General features: G+C 37.2%; 1 protein-coding gene across 2 annotated transcripts in view; it reads left to right on the top strand.

The window, feature by feature from the left end:
- The window catches only part of LOC122138267 (voltage-dependent L-type calcium channel subunit alpha-1D-like), a 39,040-nt gene extending 24,069 nt beyond the window's left edge, over positions 1-14,971 (top strand). The window contains exons 40-48 of one of the 2 annotated variants that reach the window (XM_042730138.1): positions 234-335; positions 461-585; positions 1,466-1,576; positions 2,955-3,187; positions 6,122-6,340; positions 11,277-11,599; positions 11,689-11,801; positions 13,080-13,397; positions 14,434-14,971. In XM_042730138.1, coding sequence (XP_042586072.1) covers positions 234-335; positions 461-585; positions 1,466-1,576; positions 2,955-3,187; positions 6,122-6,340; positions 11,277-11,599; positions 11,689-11,801; positions 13,080-13,397; positions 14,434-14,643 — 1,754 coding nt within the window. In that variant the 3' untranslated portion in view covers positions 14,644-14,971. Of the gene's footprint in view, positions 1-233; positions 336-460; positions 586-1,465; positions 1,577-2,954; positions 3,245-6,121; positions 6,341-11,276; positions 11,600-11,688; positions 11,802-13,079; positions 13,398-14,433 lie in introns of both variants that reach the window. The other variant, XM_042730137.1, reaches the window with a different exon arrangement.
- The last annotated feature ends 4,932 nt before the right edge of the window (positions 14,972-19,903 follow it).

Genomic DNA, 19,903 nt, shown 5'->3' with positions numbered 1-19,903 from the left:
GGGTCAGAAAGCTCTCGGATTTCATAAAAAATATCTTAATTTGTGTTCTGAAGATGAAGGTCTTAAGGGTTTCAAACGAATTTTTCAAACAGAATTTTCATTTTTGGGTGAACTATGCCTCTGAACTACTGCATAACCACTCTGTTGTATGCTTTTTGTTCCACACTACAGCAAAAAATGAAGCATTTATCTATCCTAAATACAGTAATACAGTACCTTTCCATTCAACACAGGCCCCATTGACCAGCAGAATGAGGAGCTGAGAGCTATCATTAAAAAGATCTGGAAACACACCAAGCCCAAACTTCTAGAGGACGTTATACCTCCCCCTTCAGGTACAGTATGTTACAGTATCTTATCATAGGCTTTATGTGCTTGATATGGACTACCAATGACATGTACAACTTTACTCCTTCCTTTTTTTGTGTCTTTTTTAAAAATGTATCTCTCTGCATTTTAGGGAACGAGGTGACTGCAGGAAAGTTTTATGCTAGCTTCCTGATTCAGGACTACTTTAAAAAGTTTCGCAAACGAAAGGAGAAAGAGAGGAAGAAGAAAGGCAAGGACAAGTCAGCCTCTCTCCAGGTAAAGAATTATGACAGTTGTCTATGTGTGTTGTCTTGCTTTTCAAATGACCATTTTTACATGTATTAGAATTATTTTTCTTTTAGATCAGAAATAATATATTTGAGCTAGAAAATAACAGTTAAGAGTGAAATAATTATTACAAAAAAGCTGAATTGGGCAGCATTAAGATATTGTTATGTTATTGAAAGTTATTTAAAGTGCATATTTTCTTTTTTCAATATAACTCAAGCTGGGCATGTTATGATGATGTGCATATCTAGATATTTAAATAATCATTTTACTAAAACATTATTGGGAGATATAGAGTGACAACCAATAATATGTATTTTATGCAAGTAGTCGTTATAAAAATCTCATTGATTTACATCACAAGCTTTTCTATCTTTCTTGGCCATGTAAATATCAGCAGCTGAACAGATTTGCATGTTTTTTCCTCCTCAAGTATGAGCTCCATATTCTCTCTATATCATGGGTGTCACTAGGCCATTTTTAATGTTTTAAAATGACTACTCAGCCCCCCTAAAATTTAGCAATTAGCTCCATAAACTGTACACAAATTTGTGTTCGCTGCAGTCCCCTTTAAATTTGATACGGAAGCAGACTTTGATCGGCTCCTCCACGTCTTTCAGCGTGTTCTTTTTCAATCCGCAGACCGCGGGGGTGACACACTGCAATAAGTTTAGTATACCACCCCTATTAGTTAAACATTTTATATATATATTATACCCTCATTGGGGGCTGAACCTCCCTAAAATGAAAACCTAGAATCGCCCCTGCTCTATATCATATTATATGAGTCATTAAAGACTAATGTGTCAAATATAATACAGTACAAAAACACACAACACATCTTTAACTCTCATCTTGTGTGGTCCAGGCCGGGTTACGCACACTACAGGATCTGGCCCCAGAGATGCGTCTGGCTATTGCGATGGAGGATGAGGAAGGGCTGGAGGGGGAGATGATGGAAGAAGAGGAGTTCTTCAGGGTGAGAACGCCCAGAATCTAACATTAAAAATCCAGTGGGAATAGAACAATCAGTGTGCTTTAAGATAACCAACAGAATGCTTAAAGGGTTAGTTCACCCCAAAATTAAAATTAGACTGTGTTTTACTTACCCTCGAAGCATCCTAGGTGTATATGACTTTCTTCTTTTGGACGTATCCAATCGAAGTTATATTAAAAATTGTCCTGGCTATTCCAAGCTATATCATTGCAGTCAGTGGGTGTTGCAGTTGAACAGTCCACAAGTCGTCAAATAAAGCACATGCATTCGTAATAAAACGTGCCTCACATGGCTCTGGGGTGAATAAAGGCCTCCTGTAGTGAATGCATGCGTTTTTATAAGAAAAAAATATCCTTATTTTAAACATAATAAACACTTTCCTCTCGCTTTCTTTTACCAATTATACGCGGATCCTTTCTGGTGGATCCATCCTACACGGAGCCATCTACACTGATGTATTACGATATTATTACATTATATTATTACAATTTACACATTTATTTTCTAATTAAATATATATAAAAAAAATATTAATAGGAATATATGTTAATTTAGGAAAATAAATAAAGGAATATAAAAAGGAATATAAAAAATATATTCATTGGAATATATATTAATTTATTCCTATGAAGATTTGATATTTTTTTTTAATATTTTATTAATTGTTTTGTGTATTTTGATATTTCTGAATTTATTCCAATAAAGTGATTTGCTGCTCAAGAAATGTTTATTATCATCAATGTCGAAACTTTGCTGTTTTTAGGATTCTCTGATGAATAGAAAGTTCAAATGAACAGTATTTATTTGAAATAGCATATTTTAAACATTATAAATGTATTTACTGTCACTTTTGATCAATTAAATATTAATATTCAATTGAGTAGTATTAAGCAGCAAATGTTGTTAATAATAAGAAATGTTTCTTGAGCACCAAATCAGCATCTTATAATGATTTCTGAATGATCACGTGACACTGAAATCTGCTGGAATGATGCTGAAATTCAGCTTCAAGGAATAAATTGTATTTTAAAATACAGTAAAATGGAAACTAATTAATTGTATTAATATTTTACAGTATTACTGTTTTTACTTATTTTTGACCAAATAAATGTAGCCTTGGTGAGAAGACATCTTATTCCAAACTTCTGAAAAGTAGTGCACTTACACTGTATTAACCGTAAATTGTACATAATTACATGCAACTAACCCTAAACTAAACTGTTGTCCTAACCCTATAGTAAGTACAGGGTGTTAGTTAGTGTTATTTACTTAATTGTATAATTTTACCATAAATATCACACTTTTAATTAAAGTGTAACCAGCTGACATTTGTCTTTAATTATGTTCCTCTTGACGACAGAGTGACAGCGTCTTCAGTGATGCTCCTCCCACACCAGCCATGTCCACTCCCAGAAGCACCCCCATGCCACCCCATCTGGACGAGACCACAGTGAGCATTGAGCTTCCACCTAGAGTACCCAGTGGGAGCTTTATGCTGCAGGAGGCTCTGGTGGACTCCCGCCCGGCCTCTGCCCTGTCCGAAAACACAGTGATAAGTGAACAGCCTCAGAGGTTGTCTCCCCTGCCCAGCAGGTGGGCCTCCAGTCACAGCAAACTCACCCCATTGTGGATACTGAATAACAACCAAAGGCAAGGAGCACACTAAGATAAGAGACAAAAGAATAGAAATATACCTGCATAAATAGAGGCCAATGCAGCAATGCAGAATTAGAGAATTTAACACTAATGGCTTGATTTGCTCAGTCTGGAGGTCTGAAAGCTGTTTGAGCGATTTTGACTGAAGGATGTATTATTTGGTCAGATTTTAATTAATGACAAAACCTAAAAGTGTTTTTATCTCTTGTAGTTGGGCTGTAATTTGATAACTGTCAGTTAACAAATCACTTTACAGCTTTGAGACACTCCAGAAAGATTTTCACTGCAGTTTAACATGAACATATGCTAAGCATTTTGAATTCTGGGGAGTTGTGATGCTTGCCAAGCTTGACAGACATGCTATGTAGATGCCGTGTACTCTAAACTGGGAGTATGGCAGGGTTTTCAACCTTCACACACTCAGGAACCTCTCAGCCAACCCCAGGGTCACCAGTTTAACTATCTGAATGTTCTCAGTAATAATTTCTAGTAACTTTCATCAAGAACATTAACTAACATCACTGCATTATAATCATTATCAATATTTACAAATTAGTTAATAGTTTAAAACACATGACCCCCCTGCAGTACTTTACAGGGACCCCTGGTTGAAAACTCTGGCACTGACAAACAGGTGAAAACTTAAAGTGATAGTTCACTCCACAAAAAAAAAAAAAAAAAAAAATACTGTCATCATTACTCACCTTCATGTTCATCCAAACCAGCATGTTACTTTCTACATATAAGATATTTTGGGAAAGAAGATATTTAGAAAAAACTGTTTGGTTTTTTATTAAATTATTATTATTATTATTTTAATACAGCACAACTGGTTAATAATGAATAATAACAGGGTTTCTGTGGGTCTTTTAGGCCATAAAAAGTCTTAAATGGTACAAGAAAGTCTTAATTATGACGTCAAGAGCTCTTAAATTTGGGGACGGAAAGACAAGAATTGCGATATGGATGAATGTGAAGATTGAACTTCAAAAGGCTATGATTTCATTAAATAAACGTGAGTGCTGCATGTTTCAGAGTCAGGCGCTGCACTGCTTTGTTTCATTTGATAGATAATAATTGTTTAAATTAATATGGTATTAATTTTATTTGTGCAGGTCTTAAAAAGTCTTAAAAAGTCTTGAATTTGAGCTTAAAAATCGTACACATACCCTGAATAAGAAATGTTTCTTGAGCAGCAAATCAGCATAATTTCTGAAGGATAATGTGATACTGAAGACTGGAGTTATGATGAAAATTCAGCTTTGCTTCACAGGAATGAATTACATTAAAAAAATATATATATTCAAATACAAAGCAGTTTTTATATAATTATATAAATTTATATAATTTATATAATTGTAAAATATTGTATTTATATATATATATATATATATATATATATATATATATATATATATATATATATATATATATATATATATATATATATATATATATATATATAATATTTTACAATATTATTGATTTTATTTTTGATCAAATAAATGAGAGGCTTCTCTCAAAAACATTAAAAAGACTTACCGACCCCAAACTTTTGAAAGATATTTTGTAAATCCTATGAACAAGTTTTGGAATGACATTAGGTATTAGTAAATGATGACAGAACTTTCATTTATGGGTGAACTGTCCCTTTAAGGCCTATTCACACCAAGAGCAAAGCACTGAAGTGACAATAAAACTGATATGTGTTCATTTTTATGGGATGGCATAATGGAAGTAAAACACACCCGATTTTTCAATAATTTGTATGATTTATATATTTTTTTTTACTTTGCTGACAGCCATTGACTTTTTTTATGTTCCCTTTAATTCAGAGTCTGAGCTCTGAATCTAAAGTGTGCAGGGGCAGACTCAACCAATAAGCGAGCTAAGCAGCTGCTTAGGGCCCCGGGGTATCAGGGGGCCCAATCTGAAACATTGCAGAAACATATTTGCAGTGTTGCACAATGTAGCCAATCACAGACATATCTTTTAATTTCTTGAACGCAATGACCAGAAGCGTTTGTTAGAATCCACTCACTGCTCAAAATGCAGAATTTGCTGCGTTCTGCAAGTTAGGGAATCCTCTCATTATAACAAAGTGTAAATGATGTAAAAAAGAGATTTATTGTGCAGTGTAGAGAGTTTTTAACAGAACGTTGTGAGATCGCAGTGAACTTAAGTGATTGACAGCTTTTAGTGATTATATGAGGGAGCAAACTTTACATGTATTCTAGGCTGTATATTAATGTCTGACTGTCTCAGAACAGAGATATTCACCTGTAAAGAAAATATTGTGTTTCAAGTCATAATTTTATTTGTCTTGATGTTTCAAAATGACTTTCTTTTGTGCTTTTGCTTGGCACACTGGCCAAGTGTTGTACAGAACACTTTAACTATGGAATGAGTTGAATGGGATAATTTCATGTTTGTAAAAAGACTGAAAAAGTTTACAATTTATTCAATGGACAAGTGCAAGCATTTTTTTTTAAATCTTCTTTTGTGATCTGAAAAGGTAGCCTAATATGGATTTTGAACAGCATCAGGTTGCACATAGTTATTGTGTTGGGGCCCCATACCTGAAATTTGTCCAGGGCCCCCAAATCACTAAGTCTGCACCTGCTAGTGTGCCATGTTTCCATTTTATTTTTAAAAATATGGGGTGAAAATTAATGCTCTGTGTGAATAGGCTTTTGGGTGGTACACTGTAACATTTAGTGCAGATGACAGGAATGTTCTCTCAGTTGTTTGTTTACTCATACTTTTCAAAAGGCATTTGAAGAACTTCAAGGAAAGTCCACAAGTTGACAGAATGACCTCAAGCTTTCAAGGATTTTTTGTGTATCATCTTAATGTATTTTTTATATTCAGGACTGACACAACCAGAGCTTGTGACTATATTCCTTCCCCATCCCCGGATGGAGGATTGCAAAATGGAACCACAGAAGGAGACATCACTCTAGGAGGAGATGCAGGAGTAGTAACAGGAGGAGGAGGAGGAGTGACAGGAGGAGTCACAGAGGTTACATATCCTATAGAGCAAGGCAGTGTCAGCAATGGGGAGCCTCAGAATGCTGTCTCAAATGATAGGTGAGTACATGTTTGACTACCCATAATGTACCAAAACAAGCACTGTCATGCATTGATATAAATACATAGATGAAAGTGAAGTGACATACAGCCAAGTATGGTGACCCATACTTAGAATTCGTGCTTTGTATTTAACCCATCCAAAGTGCACACAGACAGCAGTGAACACACACACACCGTGAACACAAACCCGGAGCAGTGGGCAGCCATTTATGCTGCGGAGCCCGGGGAGCAGTTGGGGTTCGGTGCCTTGCTCAAGGGCACCTCAGTTGTGGTTTTGCCGGCCCGAGAGTCGAACCCACGACCTTAGGGTTAGGAGTCAAACTCTCTAACCACTAGGCCACAACTTGCATCATTGCATCATTAGCGGCTTTTTCTATGGGCCTTAGTACAGAATTCGTCCACTACATTAGAGATGTGGCGGGTTCGGGCTTAATTTATATCATTTTACACAGGCTCGGGCCGGGCTCGGGCTTGTGCGGTAAATGAGTGTGTCATGTGATGCGTTTCGATTAACGTGAGAAAGATGTGAAAATGGATGCTGAGGAGGTGAACGGAGGCTTGCCTCTGGCGATTATGTTGTGGTTGCACCAGCAACTAAAGCAAAGTCTGAGATGTGGAAAAGTTTTGACCATGTGCATAATGAGAATAATGAGCCAGTGGGTTATGTGAAATGCAAAATTGCGACATTCTGTTAAAGTACGACAGCAAAACGACAGGGAATTCGTTGCCGATAATGCACGTTGATCAAAGCTGTTCAACACCTGCCAGTGCCCAGAATCAACCTACAATCAAATTGTTTGTTACAGCATCAAAACCCATCCCTGCAAAGGTGTAACAAACGATGACGGAGAAGTGTGTCAGCTTTTGCAGCTTTTCGCAAGAACTAATTAATGTTGGGGCTGTGTATGGGAGGGTTCCCGTAAACTCTGTTATTGCCCGCCATGTTACAATTGTGAAGAGGTGCACTGACATGGCAGAAGAAAAGAGGGAAGCTTTAGTACAAAAACTTAAGACTTTGTTGAAGGATGGCACAGTCGCAATGACCACAGGCATGTGGACAGAGGATTATCGGAAAATTAGTTATTTGACAATCACATGCCATTTCATAAGTAAGGATATGGAACTGGTGAATAAAACCCTAACAACTACAATGTTCCCTTTGGAAGAGGCAAAGACAGGAGAAAATATCAGACGGAAGATATTGGAACTACTGGTGACAAAGTTTGGCCTTGATGCTTCCTCTCTTAGCTAAATTGTATGGGTGACTGATGAGGGGGCAAACATTAAATTAGCTCTGCGGCCATACCAGAGATTGGACTGCATTGACCATGTCATTAATATGTTATTGCGCCATGGACTTGACATTGCAGAGTTATCTAAAGCCGATGGTGCTCGGACATAGTAGATACCATTTCTGCTGCTAAATCATTAGTCAGATACATTAAACAGTCGGGGTTGGCTGCGCAACTGTCAACAACATTGCTGCAAATGGGAGACACTCCGTTCAGTTCAGTACGGTGTACCTCACACTGACTTCTATACAGGCCATTTATCATGAGCTCCATGAAAAGCTGGAGGCACGAGGGGAGAGCATTTGAAAAAATAGCACTGGACACACTGGGCTTTTTGATAGAGTTTCTGAAGCCGTTCTATGAAGCACAGCGGGAACTTGAGGGAGACAAGTATCCAACACTTAATCGTGTGTGTCTCTGGTGTAAGAAACTGAAATACCACTGTCAGCCTAATGCCCTGGACTCCCCTCAGCAACCTGTTGTGCGTAAATGGCACGAAGACTGGCTCGCGTGTAAAGTGATAATACAGGACCTCCACAAGATCGCAACATGCCCGCACTCTTCTGCAAGCCATGGCTGCAGGTGCTCTTGATGTGGAGATTCGAGACCCAGAGCTCTCCGGAGGCAAACCCACTCCACCTCTGGCAAAAAGAGCAAATTTTGCGGAGTGGGAAAATGTACAGCAAGCTGACTGGGAAGATGATGAGGTCACGCTACATTGAAACGGCTGTCATGGAAAATGAAATGGATGTTCTTGGCTGGTGGAAGATCAACAAACCATCCTACCCAAAACTTGCAAAATTAGCCAGATTAGTACTATACATCCCGGCCAGTAGCAGCAGCAGTGAAAGGGTGTTCAGTGCTGCTGGACGCATCATCAGTGAGCGCAGGACCGCGCTGAAGCCATCTACAGTAGATTCAATAATTTTCCACCACAAAAACATGTAGCCTAATCTTGGTGAATAAAGGTTTTTCAAATTATAACTAAATATTAATTGAGTCTTAAATGCATAATGTAGACAGAGTATATAGGCTAATGTTGGCAATATTCTTTTATTAAATTTCAGCTGCTATTCATCGTCACGTTGAGGCCGGATTGTGGAGAGAAGTGGCGAAGCAAATCCTGTGGAGCCTTTATCTTAATTTCATTATTGCCAAATACCTATCTTAATTTAGAATTTATCTTAATTTAAGTTGTTAAGAAAGACTCATTTTTATTGGTGTGTTGGCCTACGGCTAAGTGTATGCCTAGGCCTATTTAGAGTGCTGAGATGTTATGATGTTACAGAGGACTTATTTTATTTCTTTGTTCCAACTTCCAAGTGGCCTAATTCTGTCAGGCTCGGCCCTATCGGGCTTAACTTTTAAGGCCGATTACAGCTCTACATTGGAATAGTCAAAGCCGGTCCGTAAACACTCGAGAGCAAGTTATATGCCAACCATAGTTATATGCATGTATTATAAATATCTGTATCTGCAATAGACTTCAGCAGATGATCTTGCTAAACTAACACAGGACAAAAAGACAACTATGTTACATACAAATACATATAAAAACACAAACCAACACATTGTCACCTGTGATAGCTTGTCACACTGTTGTTACAGATGAAATGTAACGTGGATAACATTAAATAAATATTTTTTCATCAGACTCTATCCTTAAGGCGGGCGTACACGGTGTGATTCTGAAGGTCAGAACGTTGTGAGCCCTCGCACATGTCACGATTCAGTTTATCCAAAAATCGTATGGAGGCAGTCACACACGGCACGAAATTACTACGATTTTACAAACTCTGACGTAAGCATTACGTTTCGCGCCATTCATAAAAATATGGATTCTGAGGATGAAATAGTTTTCTTTGTGGCAGCTATTGTGACTTCCAAAACAGAAACGAAGACATGGCAAAGAGAATGGCTGAAAAGCATGGACTTTCTGTTCTTAATAAACAACTAGATGTGAGAAGGCTGTTTTTGAATTTCTGCTCTTTTTGCCGGAAGTTCAACATGTATATTCATTCATAAAGTTGAACTTCAAATTTGGCACAATTCGGAATAACAAATAAAAAATAGAGCTGTATAATTAAACTAAAATTACTATATAGACTATTTATATACATACTGTAATATGTGGTTTTTGTCATCTTCTAATTGGTCAACTTCAGTTGGCTTGCCAAATCGTTTTGTTCAACTGCACATATGCCACGAATTTAAACCGACAGCGTCCGATTTTTTTGACATGTTTGAAAATTATCGGGAGGTCGGGAGGTGCTTGTAATGTTCTCGGATTGGACAGTAATTATTCTCACACGGTACGAGCCGCATCCATTCGAGCATGCGAGTGTACGCCTGCCTTTACTCTACCTGTCCATTGGTCTTGCATATCCGCCATGTTTGTAGTTCTTTTTTACACTTTTTATGTGTGTTTGTAGTTCTAATCAAATCCTCGTCCAACAAGCAATGGGTTGTGGCCAATATAAGCTGTTAGAGAGTGCACAGGAAATTTCTACTGGAAACAGTAAACCATCCAGGTACCTTTGGGATATTCATTTCAAATTACTGTGATTTGGAACACACTAATTTTAATTTCAAATATGATTTTGGATAGATAGTATGCGAATTGAGATGCAGCAGGTGATTTTCACTGTGAGTGACAAGACTAACCGTTCCAAGTTGGCGGACACGTCAACATGTCTGGAGCGGTTGAATGTGGCATCTACCTATATCTATGCTGTCAAGGCCCTGATATACTTCAAACAAAATCAAAGAATGATGTCATTTCAAACAAAATCAGACCAAAACGGAGTTTGTTTTGAGAGATACTTTTTTTCCAATAAATTACAATAAAGAACAAACTGGTGTGATATCATTTCAAAATCAGGCCAAAATGAAGTTCATTAGGAGTTTGTTTCAGGAGTTCAAAACAGCTTGTCAAAGTGAACTTTCTAGAAAAGTTTGCTCTGGCTGGTAAACACCCTCAAACTACCATTGGTCAGTGGTGATTATGTAACACGTGGGTGTGGCTCTGATGCTCCGCCATCTTTAAAATGGAAATCTTCATTGGTTCATTTCTTACATTCAGTCCAGTCCATTGAGGTTAGATTATTGTTAAAACAGGAACGCATCCAAGAGCTGCTTGAAAATAGAAAAATTCTAATTGAAAACAACACTGACACTGTTTTATCATGTTTAATACAGCCAAGCTGCTTGCTTTAAAGCAATCTACCAAATAAGCGCTATATAAATTAACATGATGTAACTTTACTGGAGTGCCAAATTGCAGAGCTTGTGCGAACATTCACATCACAATGATCAGATGCTTTCTTAACTGCTGTTTTCTTACTGCTGTCATTTTGTTGTGTGCTTATTGTCATTGAGTGGAAAGCGCGCAACACATATTTACATATTCATCTAAACCCTGCTATTAGCAAATGTGGACAGTGCCAGGATGTTTCTTAACAGTAAAACCACTGCAAAGGTATTTTAATTTTCTCATTACACTAAACGAAGAACAAAAAATAACTTTGCTGTAAGTATATCGGGACATTCACATGACTCAAACAGAAGGGACCTTCTCATATTTTACAAACTTTGCTCACAAATGAATATATGTGTCTTTGTTTGTTTTGATGTTTGAACAGACAGTGGTTTCCTGAGGTTCCACCAGCACTTAATGGGAGCAGTGAAAGTGTGGCACCAGTGCAGTCCAATAACATTAACACCACCACTTACCAAGGCAACAGCCAAGATGCTGGCGGCTACCAAGGTAATGTCTACCCTGGAAATGGCTACAGTGCCAGTGTAACCAATGGGACTGGTTATCCAGGCAACCGTTATTCCAGCAATGGCTACAGCAGCAATGGCTACAGCAGCAATGGATACAATAGTAATGGATACAATGGTAATGAATACAATGGCAATGGTTTCTCTACACGAAGACGTATGCTTCCCCCAACCCCCTTAGGTAAGACCAACTACAGTATTATATTTCTGCACTGTGTTCAGCTGCAATGTATTTAGCTCACATTGTTTGTTTTTTCCTGTATCTGTCAGGGCGAAAGCCCAACTTTAACATCCAGTGTTTGAGGAGGCAGACCAGTAATGAGGATCTGCCCATTCCAGGCACTTACCATCAAAACTCCCCACCCTACAGGGCACAAGCACAGGTACACATCCCCAACATCATCCGACATCTTTTGTAGATAATCTACATGTCTTCTGGCTACTGGTGAATTATACATTTACTTCAGGAAGCAGAAGGACATTGAATATAATTGTAAAGAATGATTAAAAAATAATTTTTAAAATACATGTTTTTACGGAGTAATCTTTGCTGATTTGAATGAACAATACAAAAAAACTTATTGAAATTTCAGAATGAATAAGTTTATTTAAGCAAGATATACTGAAGACTCAATAGTGCTTTGGCAGTGCCACAGGCTGATCGCTTCCATGCAACTCCTCACTGATGCTGGAGTTTGTGCTAAAGGAGCCCCGAACAAGTATTGAGTGCATAAATAAACATACTTTACAGAACTTGAACTTTTCTGTTTTGCAAATCCTTTTTTTGACTGATCTTAGGAAATATTGTAATATTTTGTCATTTTTTACTTTCACAAATATTTTTACAAATATTTTACTTTACATTTAATGAATCTAGAATATATGAACGTTTCACTTTTTGAAATAAGTTGCAAAAAAAGAGAACTTTTTCACAAAATACTATTTTTTTAGATGCACCTATCCCTGTGTGTGTGTGTGTGTGTGTGTGTGTATATACTACAATGTATTTGAAATACATTTATTTTGTGCTAAGTATACTACAAATACATTTACATATTTATGTGTTTAATTAAAATACCATGCAATTGTACTTTTAGTATACTAAACTGGTATACTAAAGGTCTGCTAAACTGGAACAACTAATATACTTAATGCACTTTAATTGTGTGGAAGTAGTGATGAAGTCCAACTAAAGATGTACTAAAATATATTTGATTGTGCTAAAGTTGCAATTATTGCCATGATATATTTCAGGTACACTCTAAATATCTTGAATTTAAAGATCAATATTATTCAAAGAACATATACAATCCACATCAATACTGACATTAAAAAACATTTTAGGCTTCATATTAAGAAATGTGCATTGTGCAATAAAGAAATACTCCAAATAAAGTTCAATTATAATTTTATATGACTAAATCTTTAGTGAAATGTCAATAAATATGTCAATGGATTTGAAATATACTTAGTAAAAATAGCATTTTCATTAAATTATAGCATAGTTATTATTTTTTTGTGTGTGTGTTTTTACTAGGGTTACTATAAAACACAAAATCAAAAGTGTGCAAAAAAAATAGAAATAAATAAATAAATGAATTTAAATTGACATTTCAGTGTCCACACAAAAAGTAAAATGTTTTACACACCTGCTCCAACAGACAAACAACAGCTACGACTCACGGCGGAGCAGCATTTCATCTGGGGTTTCTATGGCTTCTTGGGCGAACAACCAGGCCAGACGGGGTCATCTCCTCTATGGCCCTCTTATTCTTGTGAACGAGGTGGGGGGCACTCAGGCAATGTGGAGCGACACTAATGGCAGCGCCAGCCTGCCGGCATCGGCCCGTCCCGGGTGGATCGGCAGTGGAATGGCAGGCGTGGCCCAGCAGCCTCGGGCTTACACCACTCTCAGAGTGCCCTCCCAAAACAGCCCCGGATACATGGAGAAGGGAAGCGCTGACAGCCTCGTGGAGTCGGTAAATACACTTTCTGAATGGTGCATCAAATAACCATTTTGCTTGAAAATAAGTAATAAGGATAGTTGTCATTTGTGCAGTTACAGTGGCTATAAAAACTATTTAAGCTGGACTTTATTTTGTTTTGCAGCAGTGAAGCACAGACTTTTACTGTAGCTCTTTTGGCTGTGATTTACAAAAAAATTAACTTAACCCCTATAAAGCCTATTGTATCATATTTGACACTAATTCCTAGGGCCTCTAAATTATAAACATGATCTTTGACCTGTTGTACACAATCTACTTCATTTTTCTGTCATCTGATTTATAAGTTTTTATTAAGTAAAAGACCTTTTAGTATAATTGTAAAAACCCTTTGTGGTTGTGGTTCATGTGTCTTTACAGCAAAATCTACTGATTTTAATAAAGTAAATATAATAATAACTTTATATTGTTAATTATACAGTAATATTTCAAGATGAACACTTACTGGACTGAAGCAACTTAGGTCTACTTCATTATATATGCATATTTCATACAAATATGATCTTTCAGGCTTTTGAGGGATGTTTATTTGTTTTTCTCTCAGTCATTGTTGTATTGCATTGCATTATATGTTTAGCCTCTACAATTAAAAACTACAGAGCTTTAATAATAGCCTAAGCATTTAAATAATCACTCTAATGCATATTATTGGGAAATATGATAGTGACAGTGACACCTTATATTAATATGCATTTAATGTAAGTAGATGTTATGTGTTACTGTACTATTATAAAGATCTCATTGATTTACAAGCTATCAGAATTTCTTATGAAATTCTGCACCAAATTTAATATTTTCACTCCGTTTGCGCTCTGAATAAAAAAAGTCATATTCCTCAAGTATGATGTTCATATTCTTACAATATTATGTTATATGAGCCATGAAAATCTGATGTATCAAATATGACACTCAAAATACATATGCAAGCATTTTTTTTAGATTTAGAGTTCAATAAAATGTTCTATAAAAAAAAAAAAGAGATGATTTTTACTTATGTATTTATTTATTTTAGATCCTGATCTCTGAAGGCTTGGGTCTATATGCCAAAGACCCCAAATTTGTTGACTTTGCAAAGCGGGAAATTGCAGATGCCTGTCACATGACTATTGATGAAATGGAGAGTGCCGCAACTAACCTTTTAAGTAATGGAAGGGCAGGACAACCGACCGGTCGCTTTGAGGAGGATCTGGCTGATGAGATGAACTGTGTTATATCATACTAAAAGGGGTTCAGTTTGTTGGGGAGGGCAGAACATAGATTGTCAGTGTGATTGTGATGTTCTCTGCATCACAAACTCAAATACTGTACATTCAACTTTTCATATTCAGTTCAGCTGGGCAGAGTTAATAATTATATTTGATTCCTTCAGTAGATATAAAGAAATTGTGGTTAACACACTGATCTTGCACCTGTTGCTTTGCATAGAAGTTTAGTAAGAGCTTAAAAGGATAGTTCACCCAAAAATGAAAATTCTGTCATTAATCACTCACCCTCATGTCATTCCAAACACGTAAGACCTTCATTCATCTTTGGAACCCAAATGAAAATATTTTTGATGAAATGGACAGTAACACAACTTGACACCTTCAAGGCCCAGAAAGATAGTAAGGACATAAAAATAGTTAAAATATTAAACATTGCGACGTTAAATCATTATTTTATGAAGCTACGAAAGTACTTTTTAAATTAGTTTTTTAATTAAATATTGAGAATTTATTTTATTATTTTATTTGTTTAATAAAGTACTTTTGGTGTGCAAAGTTATTGTGATGTGACGTTTTACCTGAAACGTGGCATTTTATCGATACAATATACTAAATTTATGAGCCTTAAATGGTATTACATTTTTCTATGTCAGTTCTGGGATTTATCCAACACTTCATTCTGGAAGTGAATTAGATTTTAATTCCTGCAGTAGACATAAAGAATTGTGGACAGAATGTCATTTTTCTTTGGAACTGTCCCTTTGCATATGAAAGGATTATAAGCTATGATTAATACTGACCCAAAAAATTCAAACCTTAATCACATTCAGGCCCATATTCATGCAATAGACTGAAAAAAAAACACTTAATTTATTGGAACCCTTTACGTGATCACACAAAACCCTACACGATTCACCTTTAAGCCCATAAAGATAGTAAGTACATCAAAATGGATTTAAAAGTATGGCATTTCAAAAAATTAAATGGGATATCATGGATCTTTTTCTACGATTAATTTTGTAATTACAAAATGGGAAATTGCAGATCACTTGCTAAGACTTAAGACGAAGACAGCTTTGGATAAACATACAAATGTTGTGCTTGTATTTCTTATTAATTGAGTACGTGATGTTTACTGACCTTAAAGCATATACATACATATATCTTTAATAATACTACCATTTTGACATTACTTTTATATACTCATATCTAGCTGAACAGAATACTTCCTGAATGAAACATTGAAACATGCATTTTCTTTTGGAACAATATGAATTGTCATAAGCGCTATACTAATAAACTTGAAATCAAACTTATCCATGCAGATCACTTCTCTATTAATGCATCACTGTAAACTTAAAAAAAAAAACACGTTTTCCCAGTAGATGACTTTCAGCAATCCTTCCCCTGCAGCAACTTTTCACTTCCATCAAATGATCACAGCAATTACAGGTACATCTCAAAAAATTAGAATATCATGGAAAAGTTCTTAATTTTTTGTAATTTAATTTAAAAAAAAAGCAAACTTTCTTATATTCTAGATTCCTTGCACACACTGAAATATCTCAAGAGTTGTTTTGTTTTTTTCAATTCTGATGGTTACGACTTACAGCTTAGGAAATGTTCAAGATCTCCAAAGTAGAGTAGGTTTAGGGTGCTTTCACACCTGCCTCATTTAGTTCGGTTGAATCGTACCAGAGTTCGTTTCCCCCTTTGGTGCTGTTCGTTTGGGCAGGTGTGAAAGCAGCAATCGCACTCGGGTGCGCACCAAACAAGCGTACCGAGACCTGCTTGAAGAGGTGGTCTCGGTACGCTTTCAAACGAACTCTGGAGCGGTTCGTTTGTGGTGAGAACGTGATCCGACCTCGAACAGACCCAAATGAAAAAAGTACTGATTATTTTTGGACTAAACCAGCTGCCGTAGTCAGCTGCGATGTGCATTATGTGATGAGGAAGTGTTTGTTGACAGTTTGCACTTTAGCATGGCAGCTCGTGGAATAATGCACGCCTCCGCTTGAAGTTACGAGCGATGCCCGCTCGCCGTTTGCAGTGCATTAGAACGTTGTTTTCAAGCTTCATTATAGAAATGTATTGTTTGCATATTGTGGTGTATACAAACAATGTAATAGATTATGGCCAGGGACAAAACCAGCCCGCACAGTCGTCTCTCCATAGTTGTGTTGTCTCTGTGTTGTTTGCTGGCTTTTCCTCTTATGTGTGAATTTTCCCGCACGTAAATTCTGACCAATCGAAAAGCAGTTTAGGAAATACGTCATGTCCAATGAGTGATGTGGATGTTGTCATGTGACTGCATTTTGTTTCGTTTCAACTGGTTCGGACCAAAGCAATCAGTGTGGTGTGAAAAGGAACCAAAAAAGCTTGAAAATGCTACAATGTATAATTGTTTGCCCTTGGTTCGGACCAAATGAACCGAACTAGAGATGTGAAAGCACCCTTAATTACACACTCAATACTTGGTTGGGGCTCCTTTTGCACGAATTACTGCTTCAATGCGGCGTGGTATGAAGATGATCAGTCTGTGGCACTGCTGAGGCGTTATTGAAGCCCAGGTTGCTTTGATAGCGGCCTTCAGCTCCTCTGTATTGTTTGTCAGATGTTACTTATCTTCCTCTTCACAACACCCCATAGATTCTCTGTGAGGTTCAGGTCAGGTGAGTTGGCAGGCCAATCGAGCTCAGTAATACCACGGTCTTCAAACCACTTGGAAGTGGCTTGGTTCTAGGAATGTAACAGCTGTAGTCCATTTCCTGAAGACGTCTGAGCGTGGTTACTCTTGATGCGCTGACTCCGGCTTCAGTCCACTCCTTGTGAAGCTCTCCCAAGTTCTTTAATCGGCTTTTCCTGACAATCTTCCCAAGGCTTTGGTCATCCCTGTTGCTTGTGCACCTTTTCCTTCCAGCCAACTTTCTATGAATATATTTCGATACACCATTCTGTGAACAGACAGCCCTTTCAGCAGTGACCTTCTGTTACCCTCCTTGTGGAGGGTGTCGATGAACTGTCAAATCAGCAGTCTTCCCCATAATTGTGGTTGCATGTTCTAAACTAGCCCAGGAGGTACCGAGTAGTTATACTCAAAATTAGTCAAACTAATCAAGCTCAAAATGGAATATTCTAATTGAGACGCTGAATTTTTTATTTTCCTAAACTGCAAGTCTAACCATCAGATTTAAAACAAACTCTTGAAATATTTCAGTTTGTGTGCAATGAATCTAGAATATAATTAAATTACAAAAAAAAAAAAAAAAAAAAAAATCTTCCATGAGGTTCTAATTTTTTGAGACGTACCTATATGTTTGCAGGACCTCGCAGCTCACATCTGAACCTTCCTGTGTTTACATCCAGTTTTTGTTCTGATGCGTCACAACTCAAATTCATAAAAAAAAAAAAAAAAAAAAAAAACTGCCTCACTCAAAAAGACGATATAACAGTCATTCAAATTTAGAAAGGCACTAACACTTTCATTGGCCAGTTTCCTGGACGACAGCCATATTAACCAATCATGATCAACGCAAAAAGGTAAACCAGCAATAGGAATGGTTTCAGCTTTATAACGCAGCAAAATGCATTTAGTTTTTGTGGTTCGTGATGGTAATATTTTAAAATGTCTTTAGATTTTAGAATAGGTTTCATGATCAAAATACTGTAAAGTGCTAATAAAGTGATCTTAATTTAAGACGCATCACTCCTGTTTTTAAATGGGGGAAAAAAAAAAAAATGCAACGCTCAATCGGCTTCTGAACGAAAGAGCTAATCGCTAAAATCAGCAACACTGCAGCTGCCGTTAGATATCCCAGTTGCTATAGAAACAGCGTTCAGAGACTTGCTCTTAGGACTGCGCATTCGCTAAAATCAGCAACACTGCAGCTGCCGACAAGCTGAACAGACCGTTTGGCGTTGTCCGAGCTTCAACGATGTGCTCAGCGGCAAATCAACAAACATCCTGAAGCTGCTGTTATGTTCCAAGGCTGTTTCCTGGTCCCCTGCTCTACTCCTCCTCTACCTCTACTCATGACTGCGTGTCTTCCACAGCCTCCACATCTATTACAATTTGCTGATGATACTGTTTTCTGGATCTCTTCACAACAAGAATGGAGACCGGCATACTTGATGGAGGTATAGAAATTAACATCATGGTGCCAGGACAGTTGTCTCCCTCTGAATGTGAGCAAAACTAAAGAGCTGATTGTGACTTCAGGAAGAGACCGCAACCCCTATACTCCACTTATGATCAGCGGACCCCTGTGGAGATGGTGAGCAGCTTCAAGTACCTCGTTTAAACATCTCCGAGGAACCGACTTGGACTATACCCACATTCAAACACAGGTTAATAAAGCATGCCAAGACTGTACCATCTGCGACAGCGGAGGAAAATTTCATGGTCTACAGCATCCTGAAGACTGTCTATTCAGGGCCATAGAAATGTATTGACTCATTTTATCTCAGTGTGGTATGGGAACAGCTCCATCATGACTGCAAAGCCCTGCAATAGTTGGGCACTTAGCTGAGCACATCCTCGGTCTGCTCTCCCCTCTCTGCAGACATCTACCTCAAAACCTGCAAAAGCAGAGCTGTTAAAATAATCAAGGACTCCATTCACCCAGTAATCATCTTTTCATTGTGCTTCCAGTCTGTGTAAGCGCTTCCGTAGCCTGAATGGCACAAACGGAGAGACTTTAGGAGGATTTTCTTCCCCCAGGCCATCAAGCTCCTAAACTCAAACCACCTCTTAACATCCTTCATTCCTCCACGTTAATATTCACTTTAATAAGTAAGATATTCATCATTCACATTACCGTCACACTGACATCTGACAGTGTCAACCTGTTTGCACATTGCCTCTTGTACAGTCCGTGTATCTTAATAGTACGACTACGTTTACTTTCTGCACATAATTTTCCACTAGTATTTAAATCTACAGTATACAGTTTTTTTTTATATTTTTATATTTATTCCTATATTTTTATATGTTTACTTTATTTCATTTCTTCATAGCTATATTTATGTATATTTCATCTGTGTTGTATTCTTGTTAAAATAATTGCACGGGCCCAGTGGAAGCGGCCTACTCATCATTTCACTGCTGGTTTATATGCTCTATATATCTTCTGTATGTGACAACATAAAATCTTGAATGTTTAAATCTATGCAAATCTTACTTTAGCTACTTGAGGATACCCACTAGGTGGCGGTAATTCCCAGTGTGTTAAAGAACTTTTATTGAATCGATTCGTTCAAGACTTCTGATTCATTCAG

The sequence above is a fragment of the Cyprinus carpio genome, chromosome B8 (assembly GCF_018340385.1).
Source record: "Cyprinus carpio isolate SPL01 chromosome B8, ASM1834038v1, whole genome shotgun sequence".
Taxonomy (NCBI): domain Eukaryota; kingdom Metazoa; phylum Chordata; class Actinopteri; order Cypriniformes; family Cyprinidae; genus Cyprinus; species Cyprinus carpio.
The sequence above is the reverse complement of the archived record's forward strand: the minus strand, read 5'-3'. Positions and strand labels throughout refer to the sequence as shown.